At 35.6% G+C, this 14,057-nt stretch overlaps 1 protein-coding gene across 1 annotated transcript in view; it reads left to right on the top strand.

Annotated features, from left to right (window-relative positions):
* Window positions 1-14,057, top strand: part of LOC111046296 (kinesin-like protein KIF2A) — a 71,045-nt gene that overhangs the window by 42,265 nt on the left and 14,723 nt on the right. The window contains exons 9-12 of the mRNA XM_039420240.1: window positions 187-596; window positions 4,348-4,490; window positions 11,067-11,233; window positions 13,495-13,649. Coding sequence (XP_039276174.1) covers window positions 187-596; window positions 4,348-4,490; window positions 11,067-11,233; window positions 13,495-13,649 — 875 coding nt within the window. The remainder of the gene's footprint in view (window positions 1-186; window positions 597-4,347; window positions 4,491-11,066; window positions 11,234-13,494; window positions 13,650-14,057) is intronic.

Raw genomic sequence — 14,057 nt, 5'->3', positions numbered from 1 at the left:
ACTCTTCAATTAGCTCTAAGCTAGAGGAGCAACAAAACACTGTATGTATATGATGCTATGTAATTTTAAATGAAATAAATTTAAATTGAAAATTATTATTATCATTGGCCTTCATTGGGCCAACATGTGGATGTGGCATTAGTGATGTACTGAAAAATATAATCTACGAGCGACTGTTTGTTTCAGAACAAATGCGCAAAGAAGTGGACGTGATCACAGTGCCGAGCAAAGACCAGATAATAGTTCACGAGCCGAAGAACAAGGTGGACCTGACCAAGTACCTGGAGAACCAGCGGTTCCGGTTCGACTATGCGTTCGACGACTCGTGCACCAACGAGATGGTCTACCGCTACACGGCCAAGCCACTGGTCGAGACCATATTCGAGGGAGGCATGGCCACGTGCTTTGCCTATGGCCAAACGGGCAGTGGCAAGACGCACACCATGGGTGGCGACTTCAACGGCAAGACGCAAGATTGCAAGAAGGGCATCTACGCCATGGTCGCCAAGGACGTCTTCAAGTTCCTCAACGCCTCCAAGTACCAGCCACTCAACCTCATTGTCGGCGCCAGCTTCTTCGAAATATACAGCGGCAAGGTGAACTATTTATTCAATGAAAAGGTCCTATTATAAAGATGAATAATTTACTTGACTGATGCTTTTCTAAGGGTACGTACAGACTTCGCTCTGCTCCGCAAACGAACGTTACACCTTCGCAAGATGATTGCATGTCGAGCAAAAGCAGAACGCGAACAGAGCGCGACCTTGACAAGTTCCTAGGACGAACTAACCAATAGTTGCGCATGCGCGGTTAATGTTTATCTTGGATCAGTTCGATCGCTGTATTAGCATATAAATTATCAAAATTAATAATTAAATTATCAAAATCAAATGATATAAAATTATAAAAACATTTTTAATAATAGTTACAAACATATTAGAATTTAGAAGAAAGAAGCCGAACTCCCAACCAGGCCTTTCACCTTTCAAAACATTGACAGACATAACTTTTTTGTAATAAAACATCAACATAAATGTAATAAACATAATATTTATCGTCAATTTATTATAAAATCATCTATATAAATAAAAATCGAGCCTCAAATTTTGAAATTCAATAACTTTTTATGTGTGCACCAAATTTGATGATTTTTTTGTTGTGTTTGTTATGTTCAGGATCAGGTTTATGGCCTGTCACATTTATAATCCGACTTCAGGACTCTTTCCCACGGTTTTTTGAAGTTTAGATGTAATCCTTATGGGAGAAGATTTGTGAGCTGGCCACACACAGAAATAAAAATGAGCTGTTATAATCATTGCTTCATCCAACAGCCGTCGGTAGATAGTAGACAAGAGTGTGTGCTGTTCCATAACCGCTCATTTATTTTATTGTAAACGCCCCGACTAAAACCAAAATGACTGTTCTGTGTGTAACCATCCATCAGTGCGGCCTCAGGTTAAATACTTACATGCTCTAAAGATAACTTATTGCTTTGTTTCGAATACTTGTGTTGTCTTTGGTGTTCAGAATTAATTGATTTTTAGTAAATTATTCATTTTGCAGTTGGAAAATTATCTATATAGATAAAATGCTGCATCGCGCCTCCTCAGGTGTGCATCGAGCTAAAGTTTGTCATGAGATGCATTAAACTATTTGGCGGTACGAAGTTCGCCAGGCCAGATAGTAATTGATAAACGTTATGAATATTATTAGGCTTCCCATTAATCTCCTGGTCAGAATATTTTATTTAGTTTTGTCACCCGATCAGCTGGATTGAACGTTTCACATTTGTGAGGTTAGGTTGTAGCAAAGTCAACACAACAATACGATATGCGCGCGAACATATTGCGAACACTTGCGTAACATCTCGCGTAACGTTCATGATCGGAGCGTTCTTGGAGCGCGTGTACGCACCTCAAAAGGTGTGATTATTAAAACATGAGTAAGCTTTCAAAAGCGTTAATGTGTGATCATTACAACATGAATATGACGGTAAACCGAATGCTTTCAAGAGCAAGACCTCAAAAATGATATAAGATACAAAAAATGTATGGGATAAAAATTGTAGGAAATTTAGTAAGCTCTGACTTTGTATGGGACAGTAATGTCAGGACTTTCTGTATACTACCGGGCCTGAGCCTAGAAAAAAGGCTTCCGCAGTTGGAGGAATTATAGAATTTCCACTTTGAAAAAAATCACTCATCAGGTGTTGTCGAAATCCCAGTTTTTCTAGTTCCAGTTTAAAATATTAATGCCGGCCACCAACTACGGCGTCCATTTTTAGGTGATGGTCCGGTATATAGGGGTCCTTGTAATTTCCATTAGGGTGGCCATCAACAAAAAAATTGTGTCGAGCATGTGTGAACGTACAAACTTGGAACGAAAAAGACATTCACGGCGAAAGGCTTCGAACGGAAAACAGCTGTTTGGCAGCAGCTCCTAACATGAAATTAACAACCAGTAACAATAAAAAACCACTGGAAAATTATTACTAATTATAATGAAACAAAAATAGTTTTACCTCGAGTAGAGCAATGAATAAAAAATAAGCAACAAGAAATCAAAGTTACATAACCTAACCTCAAAAAAATGTTCGATGCCTTTCGCGGTTGACACAACGTGTATGACGAACATGTGTATTTACACAAGCTCGCCGCACTTGTCCTGTCGTTAGTAACCACCCTAAGAAGCATATTTTTCGAGATGAACAAAAACATTGCACTTTTAAACCATTCTCAACTTCTTAGCACATAGGGTAGTGGTTCAAACTTTATTAACATGTTCATCCTCCAACTATCCCAAATAATAAAGCTTTGGGTCAAAAATTGTGTTTCAAGCATCTCCCACTATAACCTTTCGTTGACTGGTCTGTGTTATATTGTCTACTTTAATTTGGATTTGGAAGTTTCAACATTAGTTATACAAGCTGGTGCAGAGGAGGTATTGCCCTTGAACGAATGTTGGCAGACGGCCCATACTATGCCGCTTCAGTCGCCATGAAGCATCGGAACGTACAACATCCTGTCGAGAAGTTTCTTAGAAACAATGAATCTGTAGTCACAGTGCAACGTCTTTTCCTCAATATTCTAGAGTTGGAAGTCGAGGTGCAGTGCCTGATCGAAATTTTTTTCGTAGTTTTTTCGTGTTTTTTTCGTATAAGTATTACGATTTGCCAGAATTTTTATTCCAATTTGAATATTTTGTTATTTTTTTCGTATGGGAATTGCGATTTGCCAGAATTTTTTATTTTCAATTTAAATATGTTGTGATTTCTTTGTTTTTATAAGGATATTATGATTTTCCCTCTTCCCATTTACCATGAAATGCGTTCTATATACCCTGTTTACACTGTATTTATGGAACTGTATATATCTATGAATAAGAGAGTACCATAGTTATATAGCATATTAAGATACTCGATTTTTTAATTTTTTGTTGTTGTGAATTTTGTTTCGATTTTTCGTTTCATAATTTACTATTCTGTATAAATATTTTCTTCTCTGCTAAATCAATTTAAATCAGGTTAAGCGTATTATAATTTCATCTCCTACTCCCACTGGCGAACAAGAGTCATCTTATGCCAGTGGTTTTTTCACTTACCGTTTATTATTATTACACTTTGGTTGGATTGTATTGTCATGTTGAGCTTTGTTTAATTTATGTATATGTATTTATGAGTGTGGAATAAATAAATTTCAAATTGAAAATTGAAATATTGCACTCCGATGGGTTCTCCAGCGTTTAGAAGTACTGGTTCTGGGATGAAAAAGAAATCACCTGGTCTTCCCCGTTCAGTTCGTTCTCCGGAAAATGTAGACCTAGTCAGTGTCGTCTAGTCCTGAGACTATGAAAGACGATCCATGTCAAGTCGATCGTCTTGGACCAGTAACAACTGCCGTTCTGACTCGGTCTACATTTTCCGGAGTACGAACTGAACAGGGAAGACCAGGTGGTTTCTTTTTCATCACAGAACCAGTACTTCTAAACGCTGGAGAACCCATCGGAGTGCAATATTTCGATCAGGCACTGCACCTCGACGTCCAATCCAACTCAAGAATATTGACGAAAAAGCGTTGCACTGTGACTACAGATTCATTGTTTCTAAAAAACTACTCGACAGCGAACACACGATGTTGTACGTTCCAACGCTCCATAGCGACTGAAACGGCATAGTATGGGCCGTCTGCCAACATTCGTTCAAGGTCAATACCGCCTCCCGACGCGGAGTAATATCGGCTCGTAAAACATGCGTTTCCTCTGCACCACTTTTTACTTCGCTTAATTGTTCTTGCTAATTAATTTTTGCTTATGATGTTTATAAATGCATTTTACTTTCTTTGTTGATAGGTATTCGACTTATTAGCAGATAAAGCCAAACTTAGAGTCCTAGAAGACGGAAAACAACAAGTCCAAATAGTCGGATTGACTGAAAAAGTAGTTGAATCGGTTGAAGAAGTTTTAAAATTAATTCAATATGGAAACAGTGCGAGGTAAGATTTGTTTTATTTTTCGACATGATACTTCGATACTGATTTATTTTCCAAACCTCAATATGCTGCTGATGAGTTTGTGTAGTTTTTTTCTGTTGAACAGTTGACAGATTTTGGTATTAGACATTTCTTCTGTTAGCTACTAATCGAATTCGACTAAGTTCAATTCAGTTTATTTCCAAAAACATATTACACGAATAAGAAATACAATATACAACATATTTTGGAATCCCCCTACTAGACTATCCATCTGTGTGTAGGGGGGGAGTTCCACTTTATACATAATAAGCTTAATCTGCTCATAGAAGTAAATAATAGAGAATACACTTATATTATGGATGTATTATTAATATTCTGATTATAAAATAGATAATATATGTGCTGATGTATATTTAAGAATGAGTATGTAGGAATAAGTATACTTAATACCTTGATTGATAAAAGAATAAATAAAGAAGAAATAACAATATTTTTTTGAAGACCGCAGTGGCAGGGATTCCAGAAATTCTCAGAAGAGAGAATGAAAAAAAGCATAAACCAGAAAGGCAAAACAGTCAAATCGGTTATATCAATGATAAAATAAATACCAATCAATTGTCTGGAAACCTTGAAGTCGTGTTGGTCACCAAGCATAACGAGATTGGAGTAGTTCTTCTGAAGCTTCCCAACCAATCTGGTACAGCCACCTGTCCACCCTCTTCCTAAACACTACCAAACTAAATGCCTCTGCTTCCCTAATCACCCCTGGCACATTTCTGTACAAGACATGGGCCAGGTATGAAGGATTTGTCAATTCAGAGCCGTGAGTCAGCTGAGGTATCTCAAAGCTGTAATTGGATCTGTGGCGAGTTGAGTAGCTATGGTTAACTGTTTCTCCCAGAAGTTCAGTTTTGTATTTTTTTATGTGGATCAACAAGGATTTAATAAAAAGTTGTCTAACATTCAGTACGGGAAATTCGATAAACAATTGTCTTGTTGGGTATCTAAAGTCTCTCTTTAAAATTGTTTTATAATTGATCTTTGGGTGACTGCGAGAGGCTCAATGACTGAGGAGGAAGCCCCTCCCCAAGCTAGAATTCCATATAGTATTATAGATTGGACATAGGCAAAGTAAACTACTTTGCACTGATCCACACTCAGAACATTACTAAGCTCTGAAAATGCGTGAAGCAGCTTTCTGAGCCTATTCTTAGCACACTGGACATGTTGTACCCAACTCATCTTGGAATCCAAGACAACGCCCAGGTATTTGTAATGATCAACGCGCTCAATCATACTACAATTACATCCAGCAGACCTGGGATTATTACAAGAATGCATCGTTAGTATTAGAGAGCCTGGATCAGCTTGATTTCTTGTAACTATTGGCATAAACTTCGTTTTTTCCACATTTACTGTAAGGCTATTGTGATCAAACCAGTTCTTTATTTTTGACAAATCAATTGAAGCACTCATGTAGGCCTCCTCCCAAGTGCTCCCAGTAGACACTAGTGCTGTGTCATCAGCAAACAGATACAACTCACCTTCAACTACTAATTTTGACAGATTGTTGATATAGATTAGGAATAGCAGTGGCCCAAGGGTGCTTCCCTGGACTACCCCATACTCAACATTCTCTTTATCACTATTTTCACCATTTATGCAAACTGATTGCTGTCGATTGTGAAAGTAACTCTTAAACCATCGGAGAGAGATATTTTTTATCCCCAATGATTCAAGTTTTTTTATTAAAATTCTCCTGTCAACTGTATCAAAGGCTTTTGCCAAGTCCAAAAAGGTTATCAGTACTTTTCTTCTTGATTTAATACTACTTGAGATAGCCCTAGACATATTGAAAAGAGTATCAGATGTATTTTTGGACTTTTGAAAACCATACTGTGAGTTGGAGATGAGATTGTACTCGTTTAAATACTTAGTCAGTTGTATTTTTATACACTTTTCGATTATTTTAGATAATGTTGCCAACAAAGAAATAGGTCTGTAATTGGAGAATATGCCTTTGGGGCCTGATTTATAAATAGGTATTACTCTGGCTGTTTTGAGAGCGCAAGGAAAGTGTCCAACCAGAATGCTTAAATTGACTATATGTAGGATAGGATGTATTAATATGTCAATATTGTTTTTAATCACTCTAGTAGGGATTCCATCACAACCTGGAGCTGATCGCCCTTTCAAACTCTTCACTACCTCCTCCAATTCCTGCCTTGAGACCGGTTGCAGTTGAAATTCAGAGTCCGCAGCATGTTCATCATCTCTCACTACTGGTGCATCCTGGGTTATTATAGAATTTGCTAGGTTTGTCCCAACTTTGGCAAAATATTGATTAAATTGGTTGGCAATTTCTTTAGTTTTTTGAGAGTCGATGACTTCACCAGGGCGGGAGAATGCACTAACGGGGAATGATTTACTATTATCTATACGACCTGAGATTTCGTTTATAACCGACCAAAATTTTCTAGGGTTACCAGTCGCTTCTTCAACTTTGTTTTTGTAATAGTTATACTTGGCTCGCTTGATTGCTGAATGTAGCATATTTCTATATTGAGTAAACTCATTTCTAAGGAGATAGTTAAATGGTTGTCTATTGAGTTTTTTTCTGAGTTTATCACGATGTCGAATAGAATTTACTAGTCCAGCAGTTATCCATGGTTTGAGTTGAGTATTTCTAGATGAAACTTTTACTTCATGTGATTTTTCGGCAATTATGTTTTGTACCGATTCAATGAAAATATCTGTTGCATTGTCAACGTTGTTTTGTTCAATGACTCTATTCCAATTGTGACTAGAAAGTGTGTTCCTCACCTTTTTCCAGTCTGTTTTAATAATGACTCTATCTGTATTAGGCGGCTTATGAGTTTTTGTCGATAATATATTCAAGCAAATAGCATAGTGATCGGTAACCGAGGACTGCAGAATAACAGAAGATGCATTGAAGAAACGCGGAAGCTTGACAAAAAAGTGGTCAATACAGGTTCCGCTGGCCGGCCGTGTAACCTTGTCAATACAGGGCACAAATCCTGCGTCACTCAAAATATCGATATAATGCTCCTCAACAGAGCCAGGGGCAACATTCAACGTATCGCAATTGAAATCACCTGCCAGAATTCGGACGACACCTGGCGATTGTTCATTGCAATATACGTTTAACGCGTTTATGAATGTAGTTAGATTAGTGCTGGGGCTGCGGTAGACAGCTAGAATTTCGCATGCCGCCCCCGCCCAGGTAAAGGTGAGAGAGAGACAGGTGGCCAGACCGCCCAGTACCAGTTCATTGCAAGTGACTGGAAGTCCTTCATCGATGTAGACCACCAACCCATCGCTCTGGTTCAGATTATTGAATGATCTAAAAGAATGGTAACCTGAAATGTTAATTGGATGGCTGTCGTCGTTAAGCCATGCCTCAGTTAATATTATGCAGTTAAACTTATGCCCTAATCCCTGTAATACTGTTGAAAATTCGTCAAAGTTACGTCTATAACTACGTATGTTCTGATGAATGACCGAGAAGCCCATGCCACTGCCGTTTCCCATAGAATCTCTATTACTAAATTTACCATGAAAGTCAAATATATCAGCACACTCTGTGCATCTTATTAGAGATACATCAAGTTCATCAAACGACTCTCTTATCATCCACCTTCTAGTGCCTTATGATCGGCATCCCAACGTGACAGCCGTTATTTATAGTAATTATTATAGTAGAAATGTAACTATTTCGTTTCACTAATTTAACATGTTAAAGCAGGAGAGGAAGAAAAGCGTTACTACTATTTTTATGTTTTTCTTTTAGATGACAATAACCCATAGATGAAAAGAAAATTATGTTGAACAAAATAGAGTGAAGGCTTGAATAGGTCAGCGGTCTGATAAAATAAAGCCCAAGCACAGATTGCAAACTTGACTCTGAAGCAATTTCAAGGTGCAATGCAAGATGCATTGCACAACAGAGACTAAGTTCGACTATGTTAATTAGTTTTAAAATATCAAAATTTAAATTTTTAGTTTAGGCATTAGTTTTGAAGTGTAAATTGGACTTTTTGAAGTGAAAAGTGGAATCTAACCTCCTTTTTGGAGACTTTTATTTGTAAAAAATTTGGGAGAAGACAGTTTTGGGCTATGCCTGTTGTCTTTTCCCAATCATATTTTAATTATGATTGTGATTGTGAATAAAATAATTAAAATAAAATGTTTACCTATTCATAACAACGTAAACAATCATAATTTCAGCTATGACCTATGTTAAGATAAACAAATTTACGATGCATAAGTTTAAGACAAGTTTGGTATTATATATGTGTGGCATAGAAAAAAAAATATGTATAGCCTATCAGAAACTAATGGCATTACGATATTATTCATGGTTATTAATTCATCCATTTGTGGAATTTGAACCTACAATATTGGTGAAACACAGTAAGCTTAGTAATCTTAATTGAGCTGTGGTAGCACCAGTGAGGATAGAAAGAGAGAGCTACTCTCTGGGTAGCACCAGTAAGTGCTTACATTGCTATTCATTCATACACAATGATATGATATTTACATCCTAACTAAGCGTTTTATAATCAAGTCACCAACTATATAACAGCAGTGTGAGAGCGTTCAACTGCAGGCCACATATGAATATACACATATATACACACACACACATATATATATATATAATATATATATATATATATATATATATAATATATATATATATATATATATATATACATATACACACACACATATACCTGCATATGCTGTATTTGTATTATTGAAGCTAAATTGCCTACTGGGCTCAGAATTACTTTGAGTAATTCTACTGTAGGAACGTGGGAAACTATTCATGAGAGATTGATATAATATTGTATCTGTCTGCCATAGATAGTTGGCGCTACACTTCTTGATGATAGTATAAAGAGGAATATCGACAATAATGCAATTACTATGACCTAGAATTGTGTGAATATTGCGAACATTGGAAAATTGAAGGTCCCTTATAAGATCATAATATCGTATATTTTAGTAAATTCAAGTTCGGAAAAACAAACCACGTCTGGTTCCGTATCTTCTCCAATCTACGATACTCAGATTGCCGCTATTTAGTAGTCGCAACAACTAAGTAGAAACAACTCTCTTCATTCAAAAGTAGCTTTACTATATTAATGTACTTATAGTGTAGCCTAATAACTGGGTGATTCACTTCTATTTGTTATAAAAAATGTCATAGAGTTGAAGATATTAAGATGATTATAGATATTAGAATATATATATATATATATATATATATATATATATATATATATATATATATATATATATATATATTATATATATATATATATATATATATATATACACATACATATACACATATAATAATTAGACTATCAGAATAAAACCTAGATATTTGAGTTCATAACTTGAAGGATGGAAAAAAAAACAAATAGAGTTCTTATCCTAGGTGAGAGTTTAACATAATCCAAAGTCCAGTCACAGTTTAATTGTATAGAAATTATAATTGTTGTACTCATCCTCAGCCCGAGGCGTCGACGCTGACGTTGACCGACGCATCTGTCGCAAGCTATGTAAATCATCACATTAAAAAATAATTATTAAAATAGGAATTATATCATCTTGTAATATTATATCTTCGACAGTGGTTGCAAACTCATTGCTTCAATCCTTTAATTTTTTCAGTAATTATTCATTGTATACGGTACAAGTACATTCAATAGAAGTTTGTTGAATAATTATTTTGGTTTGAAATGCTTATGATTCAATGCTGTCTCTCTTTTATCTTCAAATCTTCACATTTTGGAAGTAACATTATGGAAATAATTCTAATTTGATGTTTTAAGTCTGCAGGGGAAGACCCAATAATTTTATCCTAGTCTTTCCACCAATTTTATTCCTGCGATTATTCCAAAACAGCTAACAATTTTTATGTTGCAAGAGAAATATATCTTTGCTGTACACTTGGAATAGAATGCATTATTGATTTTCATTAATTGATTAATAATTTTCATAATGCATTTTGATTTGTATGATGTGACCTATACAAATTGTAACTTGTCTTTGGCAATAAATGGATTTATTTATTAATGGATTTATTTAGTTATGTATCATTCAAACACTGAGGCTCGGTTACACGAAAGCCAGTTAAATTTTAACAGTGATTAATTCCACGAGAACCAATCAGGAAAGGCCTTCTTGATAATATGGCTTCTCTGATTGGTTCTCTTGGAATTAATCACAATTAAAATTTAATCGGCATTTGTGCAACCGGCACCGACACTATTCAAATGTATTTGTAAATATTCTTATGGATGAATTCCACGAGAACCAATCAGAGAAGACCTTTTTGATAATACGGCTTCTCTGATTGGTTCTTTTGGAATTAATCACGATTAAAATTTAACCGGCTTTTGTGCAACCGGCACTGACACTATTCAAATGTATTTGTAATTTTTTTTATGGATGAAGATCTATTCTATTCTAAATTATATTTTTGAATCGTGTAAAGGATATTGAATTGATTTCCAATTTAATTAAAACTTGAAATTGATGTTGACTGTGGTTGCGTTGCAGAACGTCTGGTCAGACATCAGCCAATTCGAATTCGTCGCGATCGCACGCTGTCTTCCAAATCATAGTGCGAACGCCAGGAATACACAAAGTCTATGGAAAGTTCTCGTTGATCGATCTGGCTGGAAACGAGAGAGGGGCTGACACGTCTTCTGCCGATCGACAAACAAGTAAGTGCTCTATAGTGCGGTCCACGTTATAATGGCAGTGGATGAAGATAAAAGAATAGCGATGCCGATTCTCTGCATTAATTAATTATATTTCTACACTGTCAAAAACATACTTGGCATCGTTGTGGACTTGGAAAAGGATAGTACCACCGGCTTTGTCGAATGATAGACAAGGATAGCAAAACCAAAGTTGATCAAATACTGTCATTATAACGTGGACCTTACTATACAGAATTCATACATTCATTCATTTCATCACAAATCATTATACAGGGTTGGGCTGGGAGGTATGAATGATTTGAAATAACAGTTACACACTCATTTTTAAACGAAATTCAAAATTTATTTAATAGTGTGTTCCTTGGATGTCGCCATTATAAAAATCAAAGAGGGAAAAAATTAAACATTGATTATGTACGAAAAATAACTTCCGTTAAAATATCCGTTTTTGTCCATATACACTCCTGTAGACATTGTGAGAAGTTGTCCATACTCCTCTGAAGCATTGCACGTGGTACCGCTCGAATTTATTGTGTTATTGTTTCACTCATCAGGGCTTCGAGGGTTCGTGGGTTGTTTATGTATACACGTGCTTTTAGGTAGCCCCATAAAACTAATTATTGGCCTTTACTTTTTTCGAGAAAATGGTCGAACCGTCACTGTCAATACGGATCATTATCTAACGATGCTGCGTGAGTTTTTTTCTGCCACAATTGAGAAGACGACGTGTCAACGTCAATACTGTATGGTTTCAATAAGATGGGGCGACATGTCATACATCGAGAGAAGAAGATATGGAATTTCTTAAGCAGACCTTCCCTGAACACCTCATTTCTTTGTGTGGTGATGTGGAGTGGCCTCCTCGGTCACCGGAACAGTCACTTTGTGACTTTTTTATGGGGCTACCTAAAAGCACGTGAATACATAAACAAACCACGAACCCTTGAAGCCCTGAGTGAAACAATAGAACAAAAAATTCGAACGGTTTCACGTGCAATGCTTCAGAGAAGTATGGACAACGTCTACAGGAGTGTATGGACAAAAACGGACAACATTTTCAACAGATGCTATTTTTCGTACATAATCAATGTTTCAATTTTTCCTCTTCAATTTTATAATGGCAACATCCAAGGTACTCACTGAAAAAATAATTTTTGAGTTTCTTTTGAGAATGAGTGTGTAACTGTTATTTCAAATTATTCATACCTCCCTGCCCAACCCTGTATTAAACAATAATATGATTGGAAGAAGACAACAGGATAGCCCAAAACTGTCTTTCTCCAAAATTTCGATGAATAGAAGTTTCGGAAAAAGAATAAGGTTATGTCTTCACTTTTCACTTTCAAGTCCAATTTTCTCTTCAAAACTAACGACTAAACTAGAAATACCAAATTTATTGATTCATGGTTCATTAAAATGATTGTGGGAGGATCAACAGGCACACATACTCTCAACAACTTCACACAATCTACTTTGGAAAAAGGCTTTTAAAATTTATTATAGATTGTTTACTTTTCTTTAAATGTGTTGATATCAATGTATTGAGTTTCATGAAGTTCTTTATGTTATTAGGAATTAAATAGGCTGCAATAAAAAAGAAGAAAAGGTATTTGATTATTACAATAACAGGGAGTCCTTACTTCAATAATAAATTTCCTCACTTTTATGATTACTTGACACTGTTTCCGTGGGAAAATGTATTGTAATGTCTCCTATTTTCCAAGTTTTCTTAGTTCAACTAAGTGCTTTTCAATCTAAAAACTGTTTAGTATAATACCATTTTGATCATTCGTTCAATGAAAGAATAGAGTGTCAGTTAATAATTGATTAAGGATTGATTGAATTAATTGAATTCATCAATGTCTTCCTATAACTATCAATATCTATCCCTAGACAATTGGTTGAATTCCTATGTTATGAAGATAGATGCAATTTCGATAACATGTATATTTACACTTCCATTAAAACATATATACGATAGTAAAGATTTCACATATGTTAATAATTACGCATTTTAAGATAGCAAAGAATCATTTTGATAATTCTCATAAGAAATTATTTCAATTTATCAATCTCTATGATTGTCTTTGAACAATCTTTGTATGATAATGTATTCATCCGTGTAAGCATCTAATGGCTAACATCTATTCCAGGTTCAAGACAATAGGAAAGAAATCTTCAGTCTGTAATCTTCTAAAATTGTACGACTATGCTTGTAATATCGTTATCCCAGTTTCATAAATTAATGTTGATGTTTCCAGGGATGGAAGGAGCCGAAATTAATAAGTCATTATTGGCATTGAAAGAATGCATCAGAGCGCTTGGCCGAAGAGGAGCCCATCTTCCTTTCAGAGCTAGCAAACTAACTCAGGTTCTACGAGACTCCTTCATTGGAGACAAGTCAAGGACATGCATGGTGAGCGTTTAGTTGAGAAATATTTATGATGATTTTTTCTATGTTGATTGAATTTAGAATGATTTTTAACTCGAGAGCTTTCAAATAAGAATCAACCCGCTTTTTAGAGTGCAGGCTTTACAGTGCTCTTCCTTATGAATTGTTATCCACATGAGCTCTACTAAGAAGGGTTGAATCTATATAGTTATATTTATTTATTCTGAACATCCCTGCAGAAATCTACAAGACTTACTATACAAATATGTAGCTTATGACAGAATGGAAACCAAGGGCTTAAGACTCACTTTGAAAGGCGGCAGTGTTTGATGTTTTTTTGTAAATTCAAATAATATTGAAATAGTTGAGCTGAGAGGTAATATCTGGACAAAGCTTCATGCCAGAAAAATATAATATTTTAAAACTCAACAG

This window comes from Nilaparvata lugens, chromosome 2 (genome assembly GCF_014356525.2).
Source record: "Nilaparvata lugens isolate BPH chromosome 2, ASM1435652v1, whole genome shotgun sequence".
NCBI lineage: Eukaryota > Metazoa > Arthropoda > Insecta > Hemiptera > Delphacidae > Nilaparvata > Nilaparvata lugens.
Note: the sequence above shows the minus strand (reverse complement) of the source record. Positions and strands in the feature narration are given on the sequence as shown.